Genomic DNA, 24249 nt, shown 5'->3' on the forward strand with positions numbered 1-24249 from the left:
ATCTAGCCTGTCCAATCCTTTAACAATTTTATATGTTTCTATAAGACACCCTCTCATCCTTCTAAATTCCAGTGAATACAAGCCCCATCGATCCATTCTTTCATCATGTCAGTCCCGCCACCCCGGGAATTAACCTGGGGAACCTACGCTGCACTCTGTCAATAGCAATAATTCCTCAAATTAGACCAAAATTGCACACAATACTCCAGGTACGGTCTCTCCCGGGACTTGTACAACTGCAGTAGGGCCTCCTTGCTCCTAAACTCAAATCCTCTCGCAATGAAAGCCAATTGCCATTAGCTTTCTTCACTGCCTGCTGTACCCGAATGCTTACTTTCAGTGACTGATGCGACTCACCCAAACTATCCAAATCACCCTGCAACATCATAGCATCCCCCTCGCTGCTCACACTACCAACCAGCTTTGAGTCATCCGCAAACTTGGAGATGTTACATTTAATTCCTTCATCTAAATCGTTGATATATATTGTAAATAACTGGGATCCCAGCACTAAGGCTTGCAGCACCCCACTAGTCACTGCCTGCCATTCTGAAATGGACCCGTTAATTCCTACTCTTTGCTTCCTGTCTGCCAACCAGTTCTCTATCCATGTCAATACCTTACCCCCAATACAATGTACTCTAATTTTGTACACTAATCTCTTGTGGGGACCTTGTCAAAGGCTTTTTGAAAGTCCAGATAAGTGACAAATGTCTCGACCCAAAATGTCATCTATCCATGTTTTCCAGAAATGATGCCTGAACTACTGAGTTACTCCAGCACTTTGTGCACTTTTGAGAAGATATTGACAACAAGTAACTGAGCAGAAACTTTGTGTCAAAATGCAAAGCCACTGTGCTTTTCAGATTATTCAAGATATTTCAATAACTTGGTCAAAAGCCAAATGAGGAATCAAACCTTTCCCAACATCCATATGTACTAGAACCATATCCAATTTAAAAGAAAACACAAATTCTACACTCAGTTGAATTTGACATAGCTTAACTGTTTACATTAAAGGTTCCATATATAACAGTGAACCAACTTCTCATACGAGGATTTCATTGTACTTACTCTCTCAATATTTGTATGCACCTTCATTGGAGAGCTGGATTAGTTTGCACAGCAAGATTACAAGAATGCAACATGCATTTACATATTAGAAAATAATGCAATCACAATCATAAACTAATCACAGTGAGGAGCTTTGTCTGCAGTTTCTTAGTATAATAAGGAATTGCATTCCAGTAAAAAAGAACAGTATGTTGTCAAATGAAGAATATAAAATGATTAAATCTAAAAAAATTGTAGAATCAAAAATTCACATTAATAGATATGCCACGCAAAGTCACTTGCACCAAATCTGGCCACAGTGAAGAATTTACATAATCACTATACTACTCCACTATCACACACCATGTCCCAAACAACCTCACATAGAATCACAGAAAGTTTGTAAATTGGATGTCATTCACTCAGCATACCCGCGTCAGCCAGAAAGGCACTTGCACTCTAACCACAATTCTTCAAATACATAAAAGGGTCTCGGCCCGAAACATCACCCATTCCTTCTCTCTAGAGATGCTGCCTATCCCATTGAGTTACTCCAGCTTTTTGTTTCTATCTTCAGTTCTTTTTTAAATGATTTGTCCTAACTATGCTTTAGAATTTGCCTGGCATCCTTCTGCTAATTACTATAAATCTTAACACCAGGTTTTCACCCTCTGCCAAGGTAAATTGTCCTTCCTCTCTCTAGATCCCTCAATCATCTCTCATAGCTATAGTTTTCAAGTTCTGATAATGTCTTCAATCCACGTAGTGCATACCTCCTCTCCTGCAATATTCCCAAAATTGTGCACATTACATTTTTGCCCAAATTTTGTAGTTCTAATATAACCTTGTTCCAGCTAATAAATCTTGCATGCCCTTTTCTCTGCATCACTCATCCATAATGCTACCCAATATCCTTTCCATTTACCTTATATTTCATTGTCTTATTGCACCTCCCCAAAAACCAACACTCCGGGATTAAATTCTATTCAACATTTCTCTCTTTTATTTCCCTCCAGATTTTTGCCTAATTGCAGATTTTTACAATTAGGTTTATATCCTGCAATTTTTTTCCTGAATTTAGGTTTAAATTATTATATTACACAATGCAAGGAAGAAAATACTGAACCCAGTGGCATCCCACTGCTAACAACTAATCATTACCCTTTGCAATCAGCCAGTGTCAATTTTGAATCCAATTTGGAGACAACAGACTGCAGGTGCTGGAATTAAGCACAAAAAAAAACTGCTGGAGGAACACTGCAGCATCAATGGAGGGAAATAGATAGACAATGGTTTGCACTATCATAGACTTGTTTCCTAATTGTGTATTTTGGTAATAATGTCTTGGTTTTTTTTTGCAGTCTTTCTCTTTGGACTATCTTGCAGAATTTGGGTCATTTATGTAGAATTTATGATTTGCGTGTGATACGGGAAACTCCAGTGCTGAATCGTGAACAAAAAAAGTGTGGGAAGAACTCAGCAGGCCAAGCAGCATCTGTGGAGGGAATGGACAGATGACGTTTCAGGTTGGGACACCTCCTTTAGTCTAGAGTCCCTAGCTAGAAAGTCGTCTGAACAATTCCCTCCACTGATGCTGCCTGACACGCTGAGTTCTTCCAATACTGTCTTATTTTGTAAATCTGCCTCTGCCGTTCCCTGTGTCTCACTGGAATTTGAGTGTGTACTTCTGGTTTGTATTTGGCCTTACCGTGGCAGTATAGAAATCCAAGAGACCAGTCGTTGTGAGAATGGAACTTAAGTGATATGCAACTGGAGGTCAAGGTGGCCATGGTGCACAGAGTGCGGGTAATTATCTAGTCACCTAGACAGCACTTGGTCTTGCCAATGTAGAGACCACATTGAGAGCACCAAATGAAATGCACAAGGTTGGAGGAGGTGTACGTGTATCTCTGTCTCACCTGGAAGAGTTGCTTAGATCCTTGGATGGTGACGAGGAAGGTGTAGGGACAAGTGTTAGGCCAGCGATGGTTGCAGGGAAAAGTTTGAGGGAATACAAAGGTATGTGAGGGGATGGATTAAGTGGATCAGTGAATCATGGAGAGAATGGTCTCTGTGGAAAGGTGGATGGGAATAGACGTAACTCGTGATGGGATCCTTGCGGGAAACAACAAACGATGCTAGACCCAAAATGCTGGTGTAACTCAGCGGGTGAGGAAATACCTCTGGAGAGAAGGAATGGGCGACATTTCGGGTCCAGACCCTTCTTCAGACCCGAAATGTCGTCCATTCCTTCTCTCCAGAGAAGCTGCCTTGCCCGCTGAGTTACTCCAGCATTTTGTGTCTACCTTAGATTTAAACCAGCATCTGCAGGAGGCAAGCGGGCCAAAAGATAGCCTGACACAACACTCCCTTCATCAACTTACACTGACTGCGCCAATTTATCTTGCTTGCAATGATTTCCAATAATTTGTCCATTAAAAGTTAAACCAACTGCCTTATAATTCCAAAATGTACCAATTCATGTTTAAATGGAGCAGAAATAGCCACCATACAATAGATTCCTGCAAAGAATGAAGAATCAGATTTCAGAATTATCTCTGCGCTAAGATTTATCCATTTTCAATAACAATCCCATTTAAACTTCATTTCATGTATCCATCTGTCCACTATTTCATACTAACACACCTAAATACAACATTGGGATCATATCCATGTGACATTAGATGCCACATAGTTTTGAAAAGTTGTCAATTGCAATAAAGAAACACAACCAACCTGCAAAGAAAAATTATTAAAAGTGTCCAAGAATTTGAAATAGTCCGACTAAGTTTTTTTTGACATCCACCCGAGCTTGTAAACGGAGTTTTGGTTTAATGTCTCATCTAAAAGACAGTACCTTTAAGAGAGCACAATACAATTACAAATCCACCTAGATTATAGGCATATCTCTCTTAATTCATACTTGAAGCACAACCTTCTCATTGGATAAGAAAGTAATACCATTGGGGCAAAGCTTGTGTACTTGATTGGAGTGAAGTTTCTAGGAAGATTGGAGAAAAGATATTTAGGAGGAAAATATACATTATTGCAATTTAAAAAAAGGGAAGTTTATGACGAAACACAAGAAAAATTTCAGATTAAAAAAGTTAGAATCAGCAGACATCCGAGGACAAAAGATCTATCACCAAAATGTGATTATTTTGCAAATGTCAATAACGATCAGAATCCCTCATGATCATTTTGTAATTACTGTTCTATGCACTGATTTATGAAACAGCCTCACCATATAAAGCAACAGATTTCTCTAAAAATGTTTTCTCGCTGCTCATTAAAAAAAATTACTTAAATGAAGGTCACATCTAACAATTTGATTGGCAGATGCAAGATATATAACAGTAGCATTACAGGGTATATATTTTTTCAATGTAATCATTTTTTTTTTTAATTGAAGCCTTTGAATATATCATGGTTTGACAGACCTTCGAGATGTCTAAAATCTAGGACAGAAATGATCATGGCAGTCATACATAGCAATTTGATCTAAACCGTATTAAAAAAAGTTAATCACACCATTGCAGGGAGAAATGAGAATGTGCAATGGTCAACAAAGGGTCACAATGTTGTTTACCATATCCCAAGATCGTCAAAATTGACTGTTTTGTAGCTCCAAGATCAGGATTTCCAGCAATAGATCCAATCCACCCCCTTACATAAAGCATTGCCAAAATCTAGAAGTCAAAACAATGGAGAAGTGTCCCATCTCAAAATGTTGTCTCTCCATTCCCTCCACAGATGCTACATGACCCACTGAGTTCATAAAACAATGACAAATGTACATCACAGGAACAGGCCCTTCAGCCCAATGTCTGTGCTGAACATCATGCCAAGTTAAACTAATCTCCTCTGCCTATACGTGATCCATATCAATATTGACAAGCCTTTTAAATTGTATTGCCTCCACCACCATCCCTGGCAGTGCATTCTAGTTGCACACCACCCTCTGTAAAAAAATATTTGTCCCTCTTTAAAATGTCCCCTCCAACAAAGTTATGCCCTCCAGTTTTTGACATTTCCATTCTGGAGCAAAAAAATATATTATACCCTACCTATGCCTCTAAGGTCTCCCCTGAACCGTCTTCTCCTCTAGGCTGGGTGAACGCAAAGCCATCAACACTCAGGAAGTTTGAAATTAACCTAAGGACTAAGCAGCCCATTGGTGTGGTATCCCATCACATTTATTTCCCTAAGACATAGAATAGTGCAACAGAGAAACAGGCCCATCGGTCCACACTGTCCGTGCCGAACACGATGCCAAGTGAAATCCCTCTGTCCGCACATGATGCATTTCCCTGCACATCTATGTGTCTATCTAAGTCTCTTACATGCCACTATTGCGTCTGTGCCTCTGGGTCCACGATGTATTATCATCTCCATCAAATAAGCACCCTCATTTCCCCGTCACACGTGTAAGCCGGAGCTGGGGTGTGAGGGGATGGAGGGAGCAGGGGGAGCGCCGCCAGCCCCGTCCCGCCACACAGCGCGCGCAGTCGCTTTCACTTTCAGTTGCCCCACAACCCTACAGTTCAACCGTCGAGGTAAATCCAGGGAAGGTTTCTCTCTCAAAGCTAATCCCCCACGTACACACACAACGCGCTTAAATACGGGGGCGCGCCGCCAGGTGGGAGGACGATCGGTCGCCATTACGCGACGCCGACCCCCGCCATGCTGAGGCCAGTGCGCTGTCGCCGCGCGTTGCCGCTGTTGGGATTTAACTGCTTGGGTGCTTTCTGTGTGGGTATTCCTTCACTAATTAAAATGGGGGGGGATCCTCACCTCCACCGCACCGGTTGTATCGGGACATAATAACACACTCACTCTTCCCTCTGCCCGTCCTCCATTAACTGAGAGCGAATCCCCGCCTCCACCGCGTGCGCATGCGCGTTGGTAAGGGAGGAGGCGGCCGCTCGGCACATCCGGACCGTCGGCTGGAACCCCGCCTCCGCTTCGCGCGCCAGCGGTGAGCTCGCGAGCAAGGCGGCAGTTGGCGGTTGGGGAAAGTGCAGGTCACGTGAGCGTCCGGCGGTTGACGTTATAGAGTGTCACGTGGGCGGCTGTCGGTTGTTGGCAAAGATCATAGAGCGGAGCTGATGGGCCGAAGGCCTCCACTCTATTATCTTTGGTTGGTGGCGTGGAGGGTCACGTGGGCGATTGATGGAGTGGAAGTCAGGTGAGCTTCTGGCAATTTAGGAGTGGTGGGTCACGTGAAGAGTTCTTGAATGGAGGGTCACGTGGGCGTTTGGCGGTCGAGGGAAGTGGAAGGTCACGTGGGCTGCTGGCAATCGGGGATCTTTGATCGGGGCTGAGGTCACGTGAGCGTTCGGCGGTTGGTGGGGGCGTAGTCACAGTCACGGTCACATGGGCTGTCGGCGCCATTCCGCCGGCCTCCATATTGATCGCTTTGGTTAATCAATCTCCGACCCAAAATGGCTTCCGCTGCGTCGCAGGAGCCAGGGCGAAGCGGGTATGTCGTCCCTCAATTGTAGTTTTTGGGCGGGCAGCGGAGGGAAAGCGGAGTCTGCGAGGCTCAGGCCTCGAACTAGCGGCAGCGCTGTTTTGATGTACCTTCGGCCCAGCAGCTCCGTGTTAACCCTCGTGTTGTCGTTTATATATACAACCACTACATATTGGTTATTTTTTTATATATAATTCGTATTACAAATAAAGTTTATATATTTGAAATAAAAGTTATTTCTGACGAAATACACCAGAAATTAAACATTCAAAAGCAATTTTCCCTGAGTAAAAGTGAGACAAAAAAGTCCTACACGCTGATAGGTTTCATCTCCTGAGAAGATAGTTAAATTGTTAAAAGTCAAGCGTTCAATTGTCATATGTGCTGGCAAATGAACAACGGCAATCTCACTTGTTACAGCTTTATACAGGCCCAGGAACACAATAATACACAAATGAACATATAATAAATAACATGGCCAGTGCCAAAAGCTGCTTTCGCCATCCTACCTAGCTGCAGCGTCACTTTTAATTTTACTTGGAATATTAGAGGGCTGGGGCTAAGATATGAGAAAGATATTTAAGAGGTACCTCAGGGGCAACATTTTCACCCAGAGTTGCTATGAAAGTTGGTTCCAGGACAGCACAGTTGAGTCGCTGCCTCACTGACTACATGTAGAATTATTGTACCACAATCAATCTTCTTCTTTCCTTTGGCATGCACAGCCTAAAGTTGTAGGACAACTTGTTCTATTTGATCTTATTTGATTGTGCATTCGTCGAAACAGGGCGGACCACATGAAGGTTGCAATCTTCCACCCCACTACATACAATGAGTCAGTGGCAGTAGTACAGGTAGTAGTAAACTCATTGTAGTCGGAGAGCGAAAGCTGCAAAACGATAGTGGGGGGAGGACAAAGCCTGGCAAGTGACAGGTGGATACAAGAGAGGGGATGGTTACACAGAAAAGCTGGAGAAACTCAGCGGGTGCAGCAGCATCTATGGAGCGAAGGAAATAGGCAAAGTTTCGGGCCGAAACCCTTCTTCAGGCAAGAGAGGGGATGTTCTACTGCTCTGAATAACTATAATTTTAAATAACATTTAAGGGGCATTTGGACAGGTACTTGTATAGGAAATGTTTAGGGGGATGCAGGTCAAAGATAAACAGGTGGGACTATTGTAGATGGGGCATCTTGGTCAGCATAGGGACGAAGCAACTGTTTCCATAATGTATGGTAAGGCGCTATGGTAATGCTTTGCTGATAATTTATTTAACAATCATTTCTCAAATTATGCAGTCAGTGTCCATATGCAGCAAGAGCTAAACAACATTCAGGTATCTGAGATGTAGGCACAAGGAACTGCGGAGTCAATCAGCGAGTCCGGCAACATCTCTGGAGAATATGGATAGGTGATATTTCAGGTCGGGTCACAACATGAATAGGTGATGTCTCGGATCCATTCCCTGCATATCCACATGTTCCAAGCGCTCACCTTGTACCGCACTTGTACTTTAAGCCTTGCCCTTCTCATCTTAAAGCTATGCCCTCTAGACCATCACATTTGCACCCTGGGATAAAGGTTCTGTCTGTCTACTCTATCTATGCCTCTCATCATTTTATATACTTCAATCAGATCTCCACACAACCTCGTACCTTCTAGAGCCAACAATCCTAAGTTTGACCAAACACTTTATAGCAAATATCTCTTAATCAAAGCTGCTCATCATTTGGTCTTTAAAACATAATTAGACCAAGGGGGACCCGTTGGGTTCCGTCCCCTCAACGCGTGGTTGCGGGGGGGGGGGGCTGCGGCGTCACACACACACACCAACCACCCCACACACACACACAGGGAGGGAGGAGAGGGAGAGTAGAGGGGAGAGAGGAGGTGCGGAGGAGGGTAGTGGGGAGAAAGGGACACAGAGAGACACAGGCACACAGAGAGGGACACAGGCGGTGAGAGGAACACAGGCAGAGAGCGGGACAGAGGAAGAAGAGAGGGGGGACAGAGGGGGGGGGGGGGGGGAGAGGGGAGGGGGGGGGGGGAGGGTTTGAAGGGGGGGGGGGGGGGGGGGGGGGGGGGCGCATCGTCAGAGGTGAGGGCTGGTTCTCGAACGCAATAATCACTCGCTCCCGGCAGCGCGGGCAAGAAGACAGCGTGGTTTTTTTCAAATGTCTTGCGAGCGGAGCGGCCGGACGAGTTCTTCAAAAGCAAGCCGGTGAGCGCCGGTGACCTCGGGATCTGCAGAACTTGCTCGTTCTTTTATATACTTCAATCAGATCTCCGCACAACCTCTGACATTCTAGAGCCAACAATCCCATTTGACCAACCTATCTTTATAGCAAATATCTCTAAATCAATGCTGCTCATCATTTGGTCTTTAAAACATAAAGCATATTTAATACGATACATATATACACAAACACGCACACATAAACACACACACATATATATATCATATATTTATGTGTGTGTGTGTGATATATATATGTGTGTGTATTTATGAGTGATCTTATAAATGTGTATAAGATCATGAGGGTAATAGATACAGTGAAAGTACAGAGTATTTTACCCGGAGAAGGGGAAAAGGGGAATCAAGAACAGAGGACATAGTTTTAGGTGATAAGAGGATAGATTTAAGAGAGACCTTTTCACACGGAGGGTGGTGGGTCGATGCAACGAGCTGCTGGAGGAGGTAGTTGTGGCAGGTACTAATAACAACATTTAAGAGATATTTGGACAGGTACATGTATCGGAAAGGTTGAGAGGAATATGGGGCAACTAGCATAGATGGGGCATCTTGATCACTATGGGCGAGTTGGGCTGAAGGGCCTGTTTCCATGGACGAAGATTATTACACATAGTCTATGCTTTATTTGGGATTAGAGTGATGAATTTTGACACGTATTTGAGGTATCATTCAAAATCTTGCAATCAAATTACAATATATAGAAGAAATAAAGTGTTCACAATTTTGCCTGGTAAATTGCCCACAATTGGGAAAATGATCAAAGGAATTTTAAACTCAAATCACATTGAGCACGTTAATCTTCTGCAATGTTTATGCAGGTTCCAAATACATTGTTCTGGAAGTCACCATGACAACAAAACACCTCCTCCAAATCAGATTAACCAACAGATTTTCTGTTGATTGACCTTGTGCGCCAGACTCAAGCCAGATCTTAAAATAAAAACAAAAAATGCTGGAAATTGTTAACCTTTTTCAATGACCAAAGATTCCAACGCACAGAATTAAAAATAAACTAGAACACTGACTAATGTAAATCAACACTGCTGGAATATTGTTATAATTATTCTGTTCCCCACACTGGAGGATTTACATCTGCCCAATAATACTCAAAGCACAGTACGATATTAATATTCACCGATGAACACTCCTACCTTGATTGGTAGGAGTTTTCGTTTGACTGGTTTAATCAGGATGCCCTGGTACATACAATACTGGGAGTCTGCATTGCACAGAACATGACCTGTCTTGAGGGCTCCCAGGGTCCTAGCGCACCTCCTTTGCTTTCTTTCAACAATAATTAGCCTATCTCTTAAACATGATAATTAGCCCATCTCTTAAAGTTCTATTCACTTTAATACAATTAATATTTGCATGGACAAACTAACTTTTGTTAACTATATACAAGTAAAGCTGAATCATAAACAGCATGTAAGAACAAATCTTGCGTAACTCATCCACCAAACGTGAATAATTTGATATATCACTAAAAATGACTAAAACAACAGCATGCAATATTTTTTATGGAGTAGGCCATACTGATAATCCAGAATAATTCCAAGGGCCATTCATGAGAAATATGTTTCAATTTCATCATGCATAACCAAATATTATATACATCATAGAATAATACGGCATTATACATGTCCTTTAGCCCACAATGTACCAAACATGATGCCAAGGTGAACGCTTATTATCCTGCATGTGATCCATATTGCTCCATTCTCTAAATATTCATACGCCTATCAAAAATTCTATTAAATACCACTATCGTATGTGCCTCTACCACCACCCCAGAAAGCATGTTTCATACATTTCTTTTAGTCCCCCCTGTTTCCCCCCTGAAAGCTTTTCACTATACTTCGGTACACATGATAATAAATAAACTGAACTAAACTAAACCCCCTCCCTTCCACCTCCCTCCACGGATGCTGTCCGACCCACTGAGTTCCTCCAACACTTCGTTTTTTGCACAAGATTCCAGCATCTGCAGCTTCTTGAGTCTCCATTGAATTTATTTCATTTATTTGCCTTTACTTTTATTCAACAATGCATATGAATGAGGAACTTTCTCATCAAAGGGAGGGGCACTGCCTCAAAAAGGCTGCCAACATTATTAATGACCCACACAACCCTGGCCACGCTCTCACCTCACTGTTACATTCCGGAAGAAGATCCAGGAGCCTGAAAACCGTGACCTCCAGGTTCTAGAACAGCTTCTTCCCAGCAACCATCAGGTTCTTGAACAATGCACAACAGTAACCTCATCAACTAATCTCCAGCATTTTGTCTATTCTAATTTCACTCTCCAGGTTCACAGCTTCTTCCCAAATGCTTTAACTGCATATGAATACTGCAAATATCAACTAAACTCTGAACTATAGACTGCCTTGGTTGTATGAGGGACTTGGGGCTTTTGTTTTGTTTTGCAATAAGATTGCTTTTTTAATTTATGGAACTTTGTTTGTTTTATAATGTTATCTATAAGTACTGTGTCAACAGGCCTGTAAAGCTGCAGCAAGTAAGAAACACACTTCTGTTTTGGTACGCCAACTAAACACTCTTGACTTTGAACTCTTGAAGAAACTGCAGATGGTGCAACTTTCAGTCTTGCCAGCAGGCGTCTTCGACCAGCCTGAGGTAAGCCTCAAACCACGAGTGTAAGAGCAGAGCGAACGAGTTGTTTCACAGTCAGTCTGCACTTGTTTGAAATCTGCACTGTTACTTTAAGGGTCGCCAGCCTTAAAAATCGCCCTCCCCTCGGCAGTAGCGAGGACAATAGACTTCTGAAGCTGAGCAACTTCCTCCTCGTAAAACGGAGATGAACTGCTACAATCCGAACTGTTAGCTCAGGAAGAAAAGTTTTCCCTTTTCAGCGTGGGTCTGGAGGCAGCAGAAGGAAGTGACAGAAATCTTTCTTCAGCATTGCTCGTGCTGTAGCTGGTAGCTCGCCCAGAAACAGGCTGCTTTCTATTCAACTATCAATTCTCGACAAGGCTGGTCTTCTGACATTTTCTCCAGAGAATGCGCTACCCTGTTGAAGTTTAACTTGTCGTGCTTGATATTGATTGGGGAGGGGTGAAAGAGAAAATGGGCAAATTCTTTTCAAAGATATTTGGAAGCAAGGAGATGCGTATTCTGATGCTGGGTCTGGATGCTGCTGGCAAGACCACGGTCCTGTACAAGCTCAAGCTTGGACAACCCACCACCACCATCCCAACGGTCGGCTTCAACGTGGAAACAGTCACCTACAGGAATGTCAGGTTCAATGTCTGGGACGTGGGGGGGCAGGACAAGATCCGGCCTCTCTGGCGCCACTACTACACGGGAACCCAGGGCCTAATCTTCATGGTGGACTGCGCTGATCGGGACCGAATCGACGAGGCCAGGCAAGAGCTCTACCGTATCATTAATGACAGGGAGATGCGCGATGCTGTCATCCTTATCTTCGCCAACAAGCAGGACCTGCCCGAGGCCATGAAGCCCCACGAGATTCAGGAGAAACTGGGACTGACCAGGATACGAGATCGCAACTGGTACGTTCAACCTTCCTCGGCCACCACTGGAGATGGACTCTACGAAGGGTTGACCTGGCTCACCTCTAACTTTAAGACATAGAGTCCTACCGCATGGAAACAGCTCCTTCAGCCCAACTCGTTCATGCTAACCAAGATGCCCCATCTAGGCTTATCCCACTTCCTTGCATTTGGTCCATATTCCTCTAAACATTTCCTATCCATGTACCTCCCCAAATGTCCTTTAATTGTTTTTATTGTATCTGCCTCGACTACCTCGTCTGGCAGCTTATTCCATATACTCACCACCCTCTGTGTGAAAAAGTTGCACCTCAGGTTCCTATTAGATCTCTCCCCTCTCACCTTAAACCTATGTTATCTGGGTCTTGATTCCCCAACTCTGAGTAAATGACTGTATTCACCCTATCTATTCCCCTCATGATTTTATACACCTCTATAAGTTTATCCCTTAGCCTCCTGTGCTCCAAGGAATAAAGTCTTAGCCTCGCCCTTTTGCTCAGGCCCTTGAGTACTGGCAACATCCTCGTAAATCTCTTCGGCACTCTTTCCGGCTTAATGCAATTTGAGAAGAATGTTCAAAACTTCATAGACTTTCTACACAAAAAATTCCACACTCCCTGTTTTCAGCTTGGAGGTCTTGACGTGGAATTGATTCAACATGGCCTCGGGCAGGCTGTTTCTAGGCGCAAGTCCCTTGCATCTTGAAAAGACTGCAGACACTGAAATTTTGGTCAGGACACTTTGTGTTTTTTGCTTTAAATTGGTATGTGATGAATATAATTGTTTCTCCCTTGTACTGTTAATGTACTAACAGAAGGGCTGATACCCAGCTGTGCAGTTTAAATTACTTTTATTACATTTTAAAGATAAGCTATAGGATGAAAATGTTTTACTAATTGATTTCAGGTTATAAAGTTCATTGGAGGTTTCCTGAAAAGTAACTTTACACAAACTGTATTTTTAATTTGTCTCTGTGGTCAAACTCTTAAGCACCATGTAGCGTTCAGAATTTATTTCGAGCCATAGTTGTTACATGTCTGGGAGGATTCTTTTCGCAGAACATAGATTTTTTTAATGTGTTTGTAGTAAATAAGTGGTCAGACAGCATCACTGGAGAACATGGATAGGTGAAGTTTCAGGTCAGGACACATCTTCAGACTTTTTAATCTTTATTTTGCAGTAGGAATATGTTATTTCATTTTATAAAGAATTGAAGAGATTAATCATTTTGGTGACCCAAGAAACTGCAGATGCTGGAATCTTGATCAATACACAAAATGCTGGAGGAACTCAAGAGAGTTATACAAATGCTGCCTGACCAGCTGAGTTACTCCAGCATTTTGTGGGAGTAACTCTAGTGGGAGTTCTGTAACACCCTTTCTCACTGCTCCCCCTCTGTGATTCCTGCTGCTCTCCTGCTCTACGACTGTGTTCTGACCCAGACTTGCTACTAAAACCACATGTGTTTCCTCAGTGCTTGCCTTTGCCTCCATCTTGTGCCTCGTGGCCTCTATCCTCCCAGTTTGGTGCCTGAAGAAGGGTACTGACCTGAAACATCACCTATCCTTGTTCTCCAGAGATACAGCCTGACCCGCTGAATTACTCCAGCACTTTGTCCTTTTTTGCTGTGATAATATTACTGTTTTGTTACACTCCTGTTTATGTGTAAAATGTCAAAATATAAGACACAAGGTATATTTATTTTAATAATCTTACAGATTTGCTATTAATTCAGAAAGTAATGTGATTTCCCATTAAACCAGAAAAGTACATAACTGCAAAATCTGAATCAGTATGTCCTGCTTCAGAAACCTGTGGCTATTGCTGAGTTTCACGTTAATCATACTGCAATGACGGATTGTTCTTTCGATGGCAGTCCGGGGGGGATGTACCGAACACAGTGGTGCAGCTGGTAGAGCTGCTGCCACATAGCGCCAGAGACCTGACCTCAGGTGCCATTTCTGTGGTTTGCATGTTCTCCCTGTGACATTGTGGGTTTTCTCCTGTTGCTCCGATTTCCTCTCACATCCCAAAGACTTGTCATTTTGTAAGTTAATTAGCCTCTAAATTGCACCCAGTGTGTAGGGAATGGTTGAAAAGGTGGGATAACGTAGCAGTGGTGTGAACGGGTGAGTAAATGCAGACCCGATGGGCCAAAGGGCCTATTTCCATACTGTATCTCTAAACTAAACAGTTACTGACTTTAGGGTTTAAATATACACTCTCAAAACAAATAAGGAAGATGCTCAAACCAGATCCTAAAGAGATTCTGGTGAATTGTCCCGAACAATTGCTGTCAATTTGGGCATTTGAGATTACCAGGAACATTTTGTTATGGTGCTCCAAAGGTTACTGAAGCAGTATGTGTGCTGTTTGGCTTTGCTGTGGTTACAACAGAAAGGAACAGTCCATACTAGTAGAATAGTGTCCTCACAAAGGACTCATAATTACCAATTAAATATTGTAATTCTTTTGTTCCAACGCCTATGTTTGACACATGCACTGTGGGTCAACGGTTGTTATGTTCCATTCCAGATCCTTCTAACCATACAGCATGGAAAAAGGCCCTTCAGCTCAACTCCTCCATGTCAACCAAGATGTTCCATCTAAGCTAGTCCCACCTGCCCGCGTTTGGCCCATATCCCCCTAAACCTTTCCTATCCATGTTCCTGTTCAAATGTCTTTTAAATGTTGTTATAGTACCCACCTCAACTACCTCCTCTGGCAGCTCGTTTCATATACCCACCACCCTCAGCATGGATAAGTTGCCCCTCAGGTCTTTCTTTCCTCTCTCACCTTAAATCTATGTCCTCTGATTCTTGTTTGTCTACTAATAAAGTGAGAGCATGCTTCTATGAGACCACTGAATCTATCAGAAAGCATTTGCTATTTGCACATTGATTTTTGAGTACAGTAACCCACGTTACAATGGACCATGTGGGGGAGGGGGGGGGGAATGGTGTCCCTTATGGCCGATTGTCCGCTCTAACTGAGTAAGGGATTTCTGTGTAATAGAAACAAAGAACTGCAGATGCTGGTTTATACACAAAAAGGTACAAATTGCTGGAGTAACTCAGCAGGACAGGCAGCGTGTCTGGAGAACATGGATAGGTGATTTGATGGGCGGCCGGAGTGAAGGTAAAGGTCGGCGATGGCAGCGGCAGGCACGGCCTGGAAATAGCTGAGGAAGCTGTATGGGCTGGCTGTGACAGTAGCAGGTCCAGCCTGGAAGCGGCTGGGGAGATAGTGAGAGCCGGGAGTGGCGTCAGCCTTGAAGATATAGAGTGAGTGAAATCTGACAGACTATATCTCAATGCAAGGAGAGATAGATTGGACAGCACAATGGTGTAGCTGATAGAGCTGGTTTGTAGGTTAACTACTGAGTATTTACATTATCTGGTTTGGAAGAATAGTGTGGGCATCACAGCGGTGCAGCTGGCAGAGCTACTGCCTCACAGCACCAGAGACCCGGGTTTGATCCTGACCTCGGCTGCTGTCTGTGTGGAGTTTGCGTGATTTCCCTATGACCACGTGGGTTTTCCGTTATGTTGCATTCCGTGGAGATTTCCTTCCACATCCTGAAGACATACGTGTTTATAGGTTATATGTAGGAAAGAACTGCAGATGCTGGTTTAAATCGAATAAAGACACAAAGTGTGTGAGGAGTGGATGCAAAAGTGGGATAACATAGAACTAATGTGAACGGGTTATCGATGCTCCAAAAAGCCAGTTTCTGTGCTATATCTTTCAAACTTCAAAACTAAATTGGTATTGGTTTATTTTGTCATTGTACAAAGATACAGTGAAAAGCTTTTGTTTGCGTGCTATTCCATTATATCAGATCATACTGTACATGAGTACTATCAATCCAAACATAAGTACAGCTGGTAGTGTAAAGAGAAAAACACTAGAGTGCAGAATATAGTGTTCCTGTGTTGCAGTTACAGAGAAAAGGTCCAAGGTCCGCAATGAGATAGGTTTGAAGATCAGGACTACACCCTATCTTGTGGAAGACTGTTCAGTGATAACTACAAAACTCAGGTAAAAAAAAATCATTCACATTTTAAACTGAGCATTTCAAATTACTGCTGTTCCAAGTATGCTTGCTATTTAAAAATCTACAAGGGAACATTCTCTGGAGAAAAGACATAAAAGGGCGTTGCCACATTTCAGGGACTTTTTTTCAGACCAATAACGTCCACAAGGAAAATTAAATGGTCTATTCTTGTCACAGTGCCAGCTGTAAAAATCTACATTTTCACCAACCCCACGTCTGCTTCCAGTGTCAAACTTACTCACCGCAATTTAAAATCGAAAATAAATAATTTGAGTTGGCTGATACCTTTACATGTCATTGCATTTTCTCTGTGTATGTTCAAGTCGTTGGTAAGGCCATATTTGGAATACTGTGTACAGTTCTGGTCGCCCTGCTATAGGAAGGATGTCATTAAACAGGAAAGGCTGCAATAAAAGATTTCGAGGATGTTAATGGGTTTGGGTTATAAGGAGAGGCTGGATAAGATAGGACTGTTTCCTCTGGAGCATAGGAGGCTGAGGGGTGACCTATATGGAGGTGTATAAAATCATGAGGGGAATAGATAGGGTGAATGTATAGAGTCTTTTACCAAGGGTAGGAAATCAGGAACCAGAGGGCATAGGTTTAAACCAAGAGGGGAAAGATTCAACAGGAACTTGAGGGGCAACTTTTTCACACAGAGGGTGGTAGAAATATGGAACAGGCTGCCAGAGGAGGTAGTTAAAGCAGGTAAAATATTAACATTTAAAACACATTTGGACAAGTACATGCAGACAAATTAGACTAGTGTAGATGGGGTATCTTGGTCGGTATGAACAAGTTGGGCCAAAGGTAAACACAAAAGATTGGAGTAACTCACTGGATCAGACAGCATCTGAGAAAAGGAATAGGTGACGTTTCGGGTCAAGGGAAAGGCAAATTATAGATATAGACGGTGATGTAGAGAAATATAAAACAATTTAATGTTTTATATTTACATGTTGAACAATATGCAAAAAAGTAACAATGATAAAGGTAACAGACCATTGTTAGCTGTGCCCTAGGTGAGAACGAGTACGGACAATGATACTCAACAAGATTGAAGTTGGTACGACTTGGGTGGGGGAAGGATGGAGAGAGGGAATGCAAGGGTTACTTAAAGTTAGAGAAATCAATATTCATATCACTGGGTTATAAGCTGCCCAAGCAAAATATGATATGCTGTTCCTCTAATATGCGTTTGACCTCACTCTGACAGGGCAGAAAGGTCAGTGTGGGAAGGGGAATTAAAGTGTTTGGCAAACGAGAGATCAGGTCGGTCCAGGCAGACTGAGCGAAGGTGTTCAGCAAAATGATTGCCCAATCTACGTTTTGTCTTGCCGATGTATGAGTCCTCACCTTAAACAATGGATACAGTAGATGAGGTTGGAGGAGGTGGAAGTGAACCGCTGCCCAACCTGAAAGGATTGTCGGTGTCCCTGGACAGAGTCGAGGGAGGAGGTATAGTGACAGGTGTTGCATCTCCTGCGGTTGCAGGGGAAGGTACCTGGGGAGGGGGTGGTTTGGGTGGGAAGGGATAAGTTAACCAGGGAGTTGCGGAGGGAACAGTCTCTGCGGAAGGCAGAGCGGGGTGGAGATGGGGACATGTGACCAGTGGGATCCTGTTTGAGGTGGCGAAAATGTCGGAGGATTATGTGTTGTATGCGTCGGCTGATGTTGCGACTAGGGGGAGGGGGAGCAAGAGCAGAGCTGCAGGGTTCTGAGGAGACACGTGTGAGAGCCACGTCTATGATGAAATAGGGGAACCCCCGTTCCCTAAAGAATGAGGACATCTCCGATATCCTGGCATGGAACACATCTTCTTGGGTTCAGATGCGGTGTAGACAAAAGAATTGGGAGTAGGGGATAAAGTCTTTGCAGGAAGCAGGGTGGGAAGAAGTGTAGTATCGATAGTTGTGGGAATCAGTAGGTTTATAATAGACCTTGGTCAATAGTCTATCTCCTGTTATGGAGACGGTGAGATCAAGAAAGGGGAGAGAGGTGTCCAAGTAAATTTGAGTGCAGGATGGAAATTAGTAGTAAAGTTAATGAAGTCCATAAGTTCCGTGATGGGTGCAGGAGGTAGCACCAATGCAGTCGTCAATGTAACGGAGATAGAGTTTTGGGATAGGGCCTTGTACGCCTGGAACAGGGAATGTTCAACGTACCCTACCAAGAGGCCGGCATAGCTGGGGCCCAAGAGAGTGCCCATAGCTATGCCTTTGATTTTGTGGAAGAGGGGCGAGTCAGAGAAGTTGTTAGGAGTGAGGACCAGCTCCGCGAGGGAGAGGAGAGTGTTAGTAGAGGGAAATTGGCTGGTTCTGTGGTCGAGGAAGAAATGGAGGGCTTTAAGGCCTTCCTGTTGGGGATGGAGGTGTAGAGTGACTGTATGTCCGTAGTAAAAATTAGCAAGTGGTTTGAAGGCCTGTTTCCCTGATGCATAACTCTATGTGGTAATGGAAATGTTTAACCATGTCAACATTGTTATTTTTTTAAAGCTGCATCTTGATAATCTTTTGTAAATATGTTTTGAAAGAAATTAAGCTTACCTTGACAATGGTCTTAATTTCAATTAGTCGCAGCTCATTTAGTTAATACACAGCAAGTGGTGACTGTGACACTGAAGTGAAGGTGTAACCTTGAGACAGAAATCAGGAATTCATAGTCTTCGCCAGAACCTCTGAACTCAGCAGACACTGACATTTCACAGCAAACTTACAGCTTGCTCTGTGAAGGGCCTTAGACAGAGCCGGATTTACGTATAGGTTTCATAGGCTAAAGCCTAGGGCGTCGAGATCTAGGGGGCCGAGGCCATCAAAGTGGCGTTGTTACAAAACCTACCATTAGTGTGCATAATATTTTTGACAAAGTGGCGTTGTTACAAAACCTGCAATCAGTGACGATGTGCCGTAGTGGTGTCGTTACAAAACCTACCATCAGTGGCGCTGTGCTTGCGATGCAGGAGGCTTTGGGGGGCGGGATTAAAATGCAGGTGAGGTTTGTATCCGTTGTCCGAGCGGAATTTGCTCGGATTGCTACTCAAAGATGCTACCTGATGAAGAAAATACGTTCTACGATTGTGCTTCCGTTTCTGCTGGATTGAAGTTAAACGCGACTAAAAACACCTTCAACATCACGGATCGCAAGTGCAGGACAAAGCAAAAGGTATGCCGTTTAATTAAGATATTTTCTTGCTTTTTGTTGTGGCTTCATTTTAATCTACTGATGTGGAAAATGTCGAGTGGTGGTAGAAACATAGAAAATAGGTGCAGGAGTAGGCCACTCGGCCCTTCAAGCCTGCACCGCCATTCAATATGATCATCCAACTCAGTATCCTGCACCTGCCTTCTCTCCATACCCCCTGATCCCTTTAGCCACAAGGGCCACATCTAACTCCCTCTTAAATATAGCCAATGAACTGTGGCCTCAACTACCTTCTGTGGCAGAGAATTTCAGAGATTCACCACTCTCTGTGTGAAAAATGTTTTTCTCATCTCCGTCCTAAAAGATTTCCCCCTTATACTTAAACTGTGACCCCTTGTTCTGGACTTCCCCAACATCGGGAACAATCATCCTGCATCTAGCCTGTCCAACCCCTTAAGAATTTTGTAAGTTTCTATAAGATCCTCCCTCAATCTTCTAAATTCTAGCGAGTACAAGCCGAGTCTATCCAGTCTTTCTTCATATTAAAGTCCTGACATCCCAGGAATCAGTCTGGTGACCCTTCTCAGTACTCCCTCTATGGCAAGAATGTATTTCCTCAGGTTAGGAGACAAAAACTGCACGCAATACTCCAGGTGTGGTCGCACCAAGACCTTGTAAAACTGCAGTAGAACCTCCCTGCTCCTATAATCAAATCCTTTTGCTATGAATGCTAACATACCATTCGCTTTTTTCACTGCCTGCTGCACCTGCATGCCTACTTTCAATGACTGGTGTACCATGACACCTAGATCACGTTGCATCTCCCCTTTTCCTAATCGGCCACCATTCAGATAACAGTCTACTTTCCTGTTTTTGCCACCAAAGTGGATAACCTCACATTTATCCACATTATACTGCATCTGCCATGCATTTGCCCACTCATCCAACCTATCCATTCACCTTGCAGCCTCCTAGCATCCTCCTCACAGCTAACGCTGCCTCCCAGCTTTGTGTCATCCGCAAACTTGGAGATGTTGCATTCAATTCCCTCGTCCAAATCATTAATATATATTGTAAATGTCTGGGGTCCCAGCACCGAGCCTTGCGGTACCCCACTAGTCACTGCCTGCCATTCTGAAAAGGACCCGTTTACCCCTACTCTTTGCTTCCTGTCTACCAGCCAGTTCACTATCCACATCAATACTGAACCCCCCACACTAATCTAATGCATACTAATCTCTTATGTGGGACCTTGTTGAAAGCATTCTGAAAGTCCAGATATAACACATCCACTGGTTCTCCCTTATCCACTAGTTAGATCCTCGAAAAATTCTATAAGATTCGTCAGACATGATTTACCTTTCATAACTCCATGCTGACTTTGTCCAATGATTTCACCACTTTTCAAATGGGCTGCTATTCCATCTTTAATAACTGACTCGAGCAGTTTCCCCACTACCGGTTAGACCAACTGGTCTGTAATTCCCCGTTTTCTCTCTCCCTCCCTTTTTAAAAAGTGGGGTTACATTAGCTACCCTCCAATCCTCAGAAACTACTCCAGAATCTAAAGAGTTTTGAAAAATTATCACTAATCCATCCACTATTTCTGGGGCTACTTCCTTAAGTACTCTGGGATGCAGCCTATCTGGCCCTGGAGATTTATCGGCCTTTAATCCATTCAATTTACCTAACACCACTTCCCGGCTAACCTGGATTTCACTCAGCTCCATCTCATTTGACCCCCAGTCCCCTGCTATTTCTGGCAGATTATTTATGTCTTCCTTAGTGAAGACAGAACCAAAGCAATAATTGGTCTGCCATCTCCTTGTTCCCCATTATCTATTCACCTGTTTCTGACTGCAAGGGACCTACGTTTGTTTTAACTAATCTTTTTCTCTTCACATATCTATAAAAACGTTTGCAGTCAGTTTTTATGTTCCCTGCCAGTTTACTTTCATAATCTATTTTCCCATTCCTAATTAATCCCTTTGTCCTCTGCTGGACTGAATTTCTCCCAGTCCTCTGCTTTTTCTGGCTAATTTGTATGCTTCATCTTTTGTTTTGATACTATCCCTGATTTACCTTGTTATCCACGGATGCACTACCTTCCCTGATTTATTCTTTTGGCAAACTGGGATGAACAATTTTTGTAGTTCATCCATGCAGTCTTTAAATACCTTCCATTGCCTATCCACCGTCACCCTTTAATAATCAATTGCCAGTCTATCTTGGCCAATTCACGTCTCATAACCTCAAAGTTACCTTTCTTTAAGTTCAGAACCCTTGTTTCTGAATTAATTATGTCACTCTCCATCCTAATGAAGAACTCAACCATATTATGGTCACTCATGCCCAAGGGGCCACGCACAACAAGACTGTTAACTAACCCTTCCTCATTACTCAATACCCAGTCTAGAATAGCCTGCTCTCATTAGTTCCTCTACATGTTGGTTTAGAAAACTATCCCGCGTACATTCCAAGAAATCCTCTTCCTCAGCACCCCTGCCAATTTGATTCACCTATATGTAGATTGAAGTCACCCATTATAACTGTTTTATCATCTTTGCACGCATTTCTAATTTCCTGTTTGATGTCATCCCCAACTCCACTACTACTGTTAGGTGGCCTGTACACAACTCCCACTAGCGTTTTCTGCCCCTTAGTGTTTTGCAGCTCTACCCATATCGATTCCACATCCTCCAAGCTAATGTCCTCCCTTTCTATTGCGTTAATCTCCTCTCTAACCAGCAACGCTACCCCACCTCCTTTTCCTTTCTGTCTATCCCTCCTGAATATTGAATATCCCTGGATGTTCAGCTCCCAGCCTTGGTCACCCTGAAGCCATGTCTCCATGATCCCAACTATATCAGAGTCATTAATAACTATCTGTGCATTGAACTCATCCCCCTTATTACAAATGCTCCTTGCATTGAGACATAAAGCCTTCAGGCTTGTTTTTACAACACTCATACAATTATGTTGAAGAGTGGCCTTTTTTGATTTTTACCCTGGATTTGTCTGCCTGCCACTTTTACTTTTCACCTTGCTACCTATTGCTTCTACCCTCGTTTTACACCCCTCTGTCTCTCTGCTCACACATTTAAGAAACCCACCACTTATTCTCTGTTTATTATATTTTTCTTCTTTCTCCCCTACATGTTGGGTCCGAGTGCTTCCCTTCTCTGCCCCCTGCCTCACACACTGTCTACAAGCTTTCTCTATTTGAGTCCCTCCCCCCAACCGTTCTAGTTTAAAGTCTTCCCAGTAACCTTTGCAAATCTCCCCACCAGGATATTGGTCCCCTTTGGGTTCAAGTGCAACCCGTCCTTTTTGTACAGGTCACACCTTCCCCAAAAGAGGTCCCAATGATCCAGAAATTTGAATCCCTGCCCTCTGCACCAGTCCTTCAGCCACGCATTTATCCTCCACCTCGCTCCATTCCTACTCTCACTGTCGCGTGGCACAGGCAGTAATCCTGAGATTGTTACCTTTGCGGTCCTTCTCCTTAACTCTCCTCCTAAAGCCCCTGTCCCACTTGGGAAACCTGAACGGAAACCTCTAGAGACTTTGCGCCCCACCCAAGGTTTCCAGAGGTTTTTGTCAGTCTCCCTACCTGCTTCCACTACCTGCAACCTCCGGCAACCACCTGCAACCTCCGGGAACCGCACGGAAACCTTGGGTGGGGCGCAAAGTCTCCAGAGATTTACGTTCAGGTTTCCTAAGTGCGACAGGGGCATTACTCCCTAAATTCTTTTTTCAGGACCTCTTCTCTTTTTCTACCTATGTCATTGGTACCTATATGTACCACGACCTCAGTCTCCTCTCCCTCCCATTTCAGGATATCTCGGACACGTTCAGACACACATCCCAGACCCTGGCACTCAGGGAGGCAAACTACCCCCCCCCCCTGCGTCCACAGAATCGCCCTGACCCCCTAACGACACCCCCCTAATACCCTCCTCTCGACACCCCCCCCAACTCGACCGGACCCCCCCTCCTCGACACCCCCCCCCTCTCTCGACCCCCCCCCCCCCCCCCCCCCCCTACAGGAGTACTTATTGCCAAGGTGTACAGCCACCGGGGTACTCTCTAGTCCCTGCCTCTGCCCCTTGCCCCTCCTAACCGTGACCCACTTGTCTGCCTCCCGTGGTCTTGGAGTGACCACCTCTCTGTAACTCCTCACTATGACCTCCTCGCTCTCCCTGACCACAGTGGTCATCGAGCTGCTGCTCCAGGTTCCTAATACGGTCCCTTAGGAGCTCCATCTCGACGCACCTGGCGCAGATGTGGACGTCTGGAAGGCTATCAGACTCCATGACCTCCCACATCTGACATCCAGAACAGTAAACAGCAGGGATCTGACTCCCAATCAGCTGCTTTCTCTAGTCCGCTTCCACCAATCAGCGGCTTCCTCAAGCCCACTTGTTTTGAAATGCGAATGGAACGTTACAGATTTGGGTTCCTCCCGCACCAACGGTTCCTGGGCCTCTGTAAAAAAAACGCCACGCGCTCGGGTTTTAAGCCTACTGCTCGGACGTTGCTCCTCCCGCACCAACGGTTCCTGGGCCTCTGTGTTCGTTGCTCAGCTGTTCGTTCTTCACCCTTTTAAAACATTTTTAGTTTGTTAAAAAGTTTTGTTCTGGAGGCCTTGTAGTATTTGTAGTCTTTTTATGTGGGGGGGGGGGGGGGGGGGGGTGGTGAAGGGAGAAACCGTATTTCCCAGTCCCTACCTGGGCGAG

The 24249-nt window shown here is 44.0% G+C and overlaps 2 protein-coding genes and 1 long non-coding RNA gene across 5 annotated transcripts in view; 1 reads left to right on the forward strand and 2 right to left on the reverse strand.

Annotated features, from left to right (window-relative positions):
* The window catches only part of LOC129699504 (serine/arginine-rich splicing factor 7-like), a 33410-nt gene extending 16728 nt beyond the window's left edge, over positions 1-16682 (reverse strand). The window contains exon 1 of one of the 3 annotated variants that reach the window (XM_055639360.1): positions 16655-16682. In XM_055639360.1, coding sequence (XP_055495335.1) covers positions 16655-16667 — 13 coding nt within the window. In that variant the 5' untranslated portion in view covers positions 16668-16682. Of the gene's footprint in view, positions 1-5847; positions 5981-16654 lie in introns of those variants that run through there. The other 2 variants (XM_055639358.1, XM_055639359.1) reach the window with 2 other exon arrangements.
* LOC129699510 (uncharacterized) lies at positions 2417-3783 on the reverse strand. The gene is made up of 2 exons (XR_008723858.1): positions 3360-3783; positions 2417-3214 (listed from the first exon to the last, which is right to left on the reverse strand). It is a non-coding gene; the product is annotated as an uncharacterized LOC129699510 (long non-coding RNA).
* LOC129699506 (ADP-ribosylation factor 6-like) lies at positions 11423-13384 on the forward strand. The gene has a single exon (XM_055639362.1). It carries the CDS (start codon positions 11867-11869, stop codon positions 12392-12394), a length of 528 nt encoding a protein of 175 aa, XP_055495337.1. The 5' UTR covers positions 11423-11866; the 3' UTR covers positions 12395-13384.
* Positions 16683-24249: the final 7567 nt, after the last annotated feature.

The sequence above is a fragment of the Leucoraja erinacea genome, chromosome 8, assembly GCF_028641065.1.
Source record: "Leucoraja erinacea ecotype New England chromosome 8, Leri_hhj_1, whole genome shotgun sequence".
In the NCBI taxonomy this organism is placed as follows: domain Eukaryota; kingdom Metazoa; phylum Chordata; class Chondrichthyes; order Rajiformes; family Rajidae; genus Leucoraja; species Leucoraja erinaceus.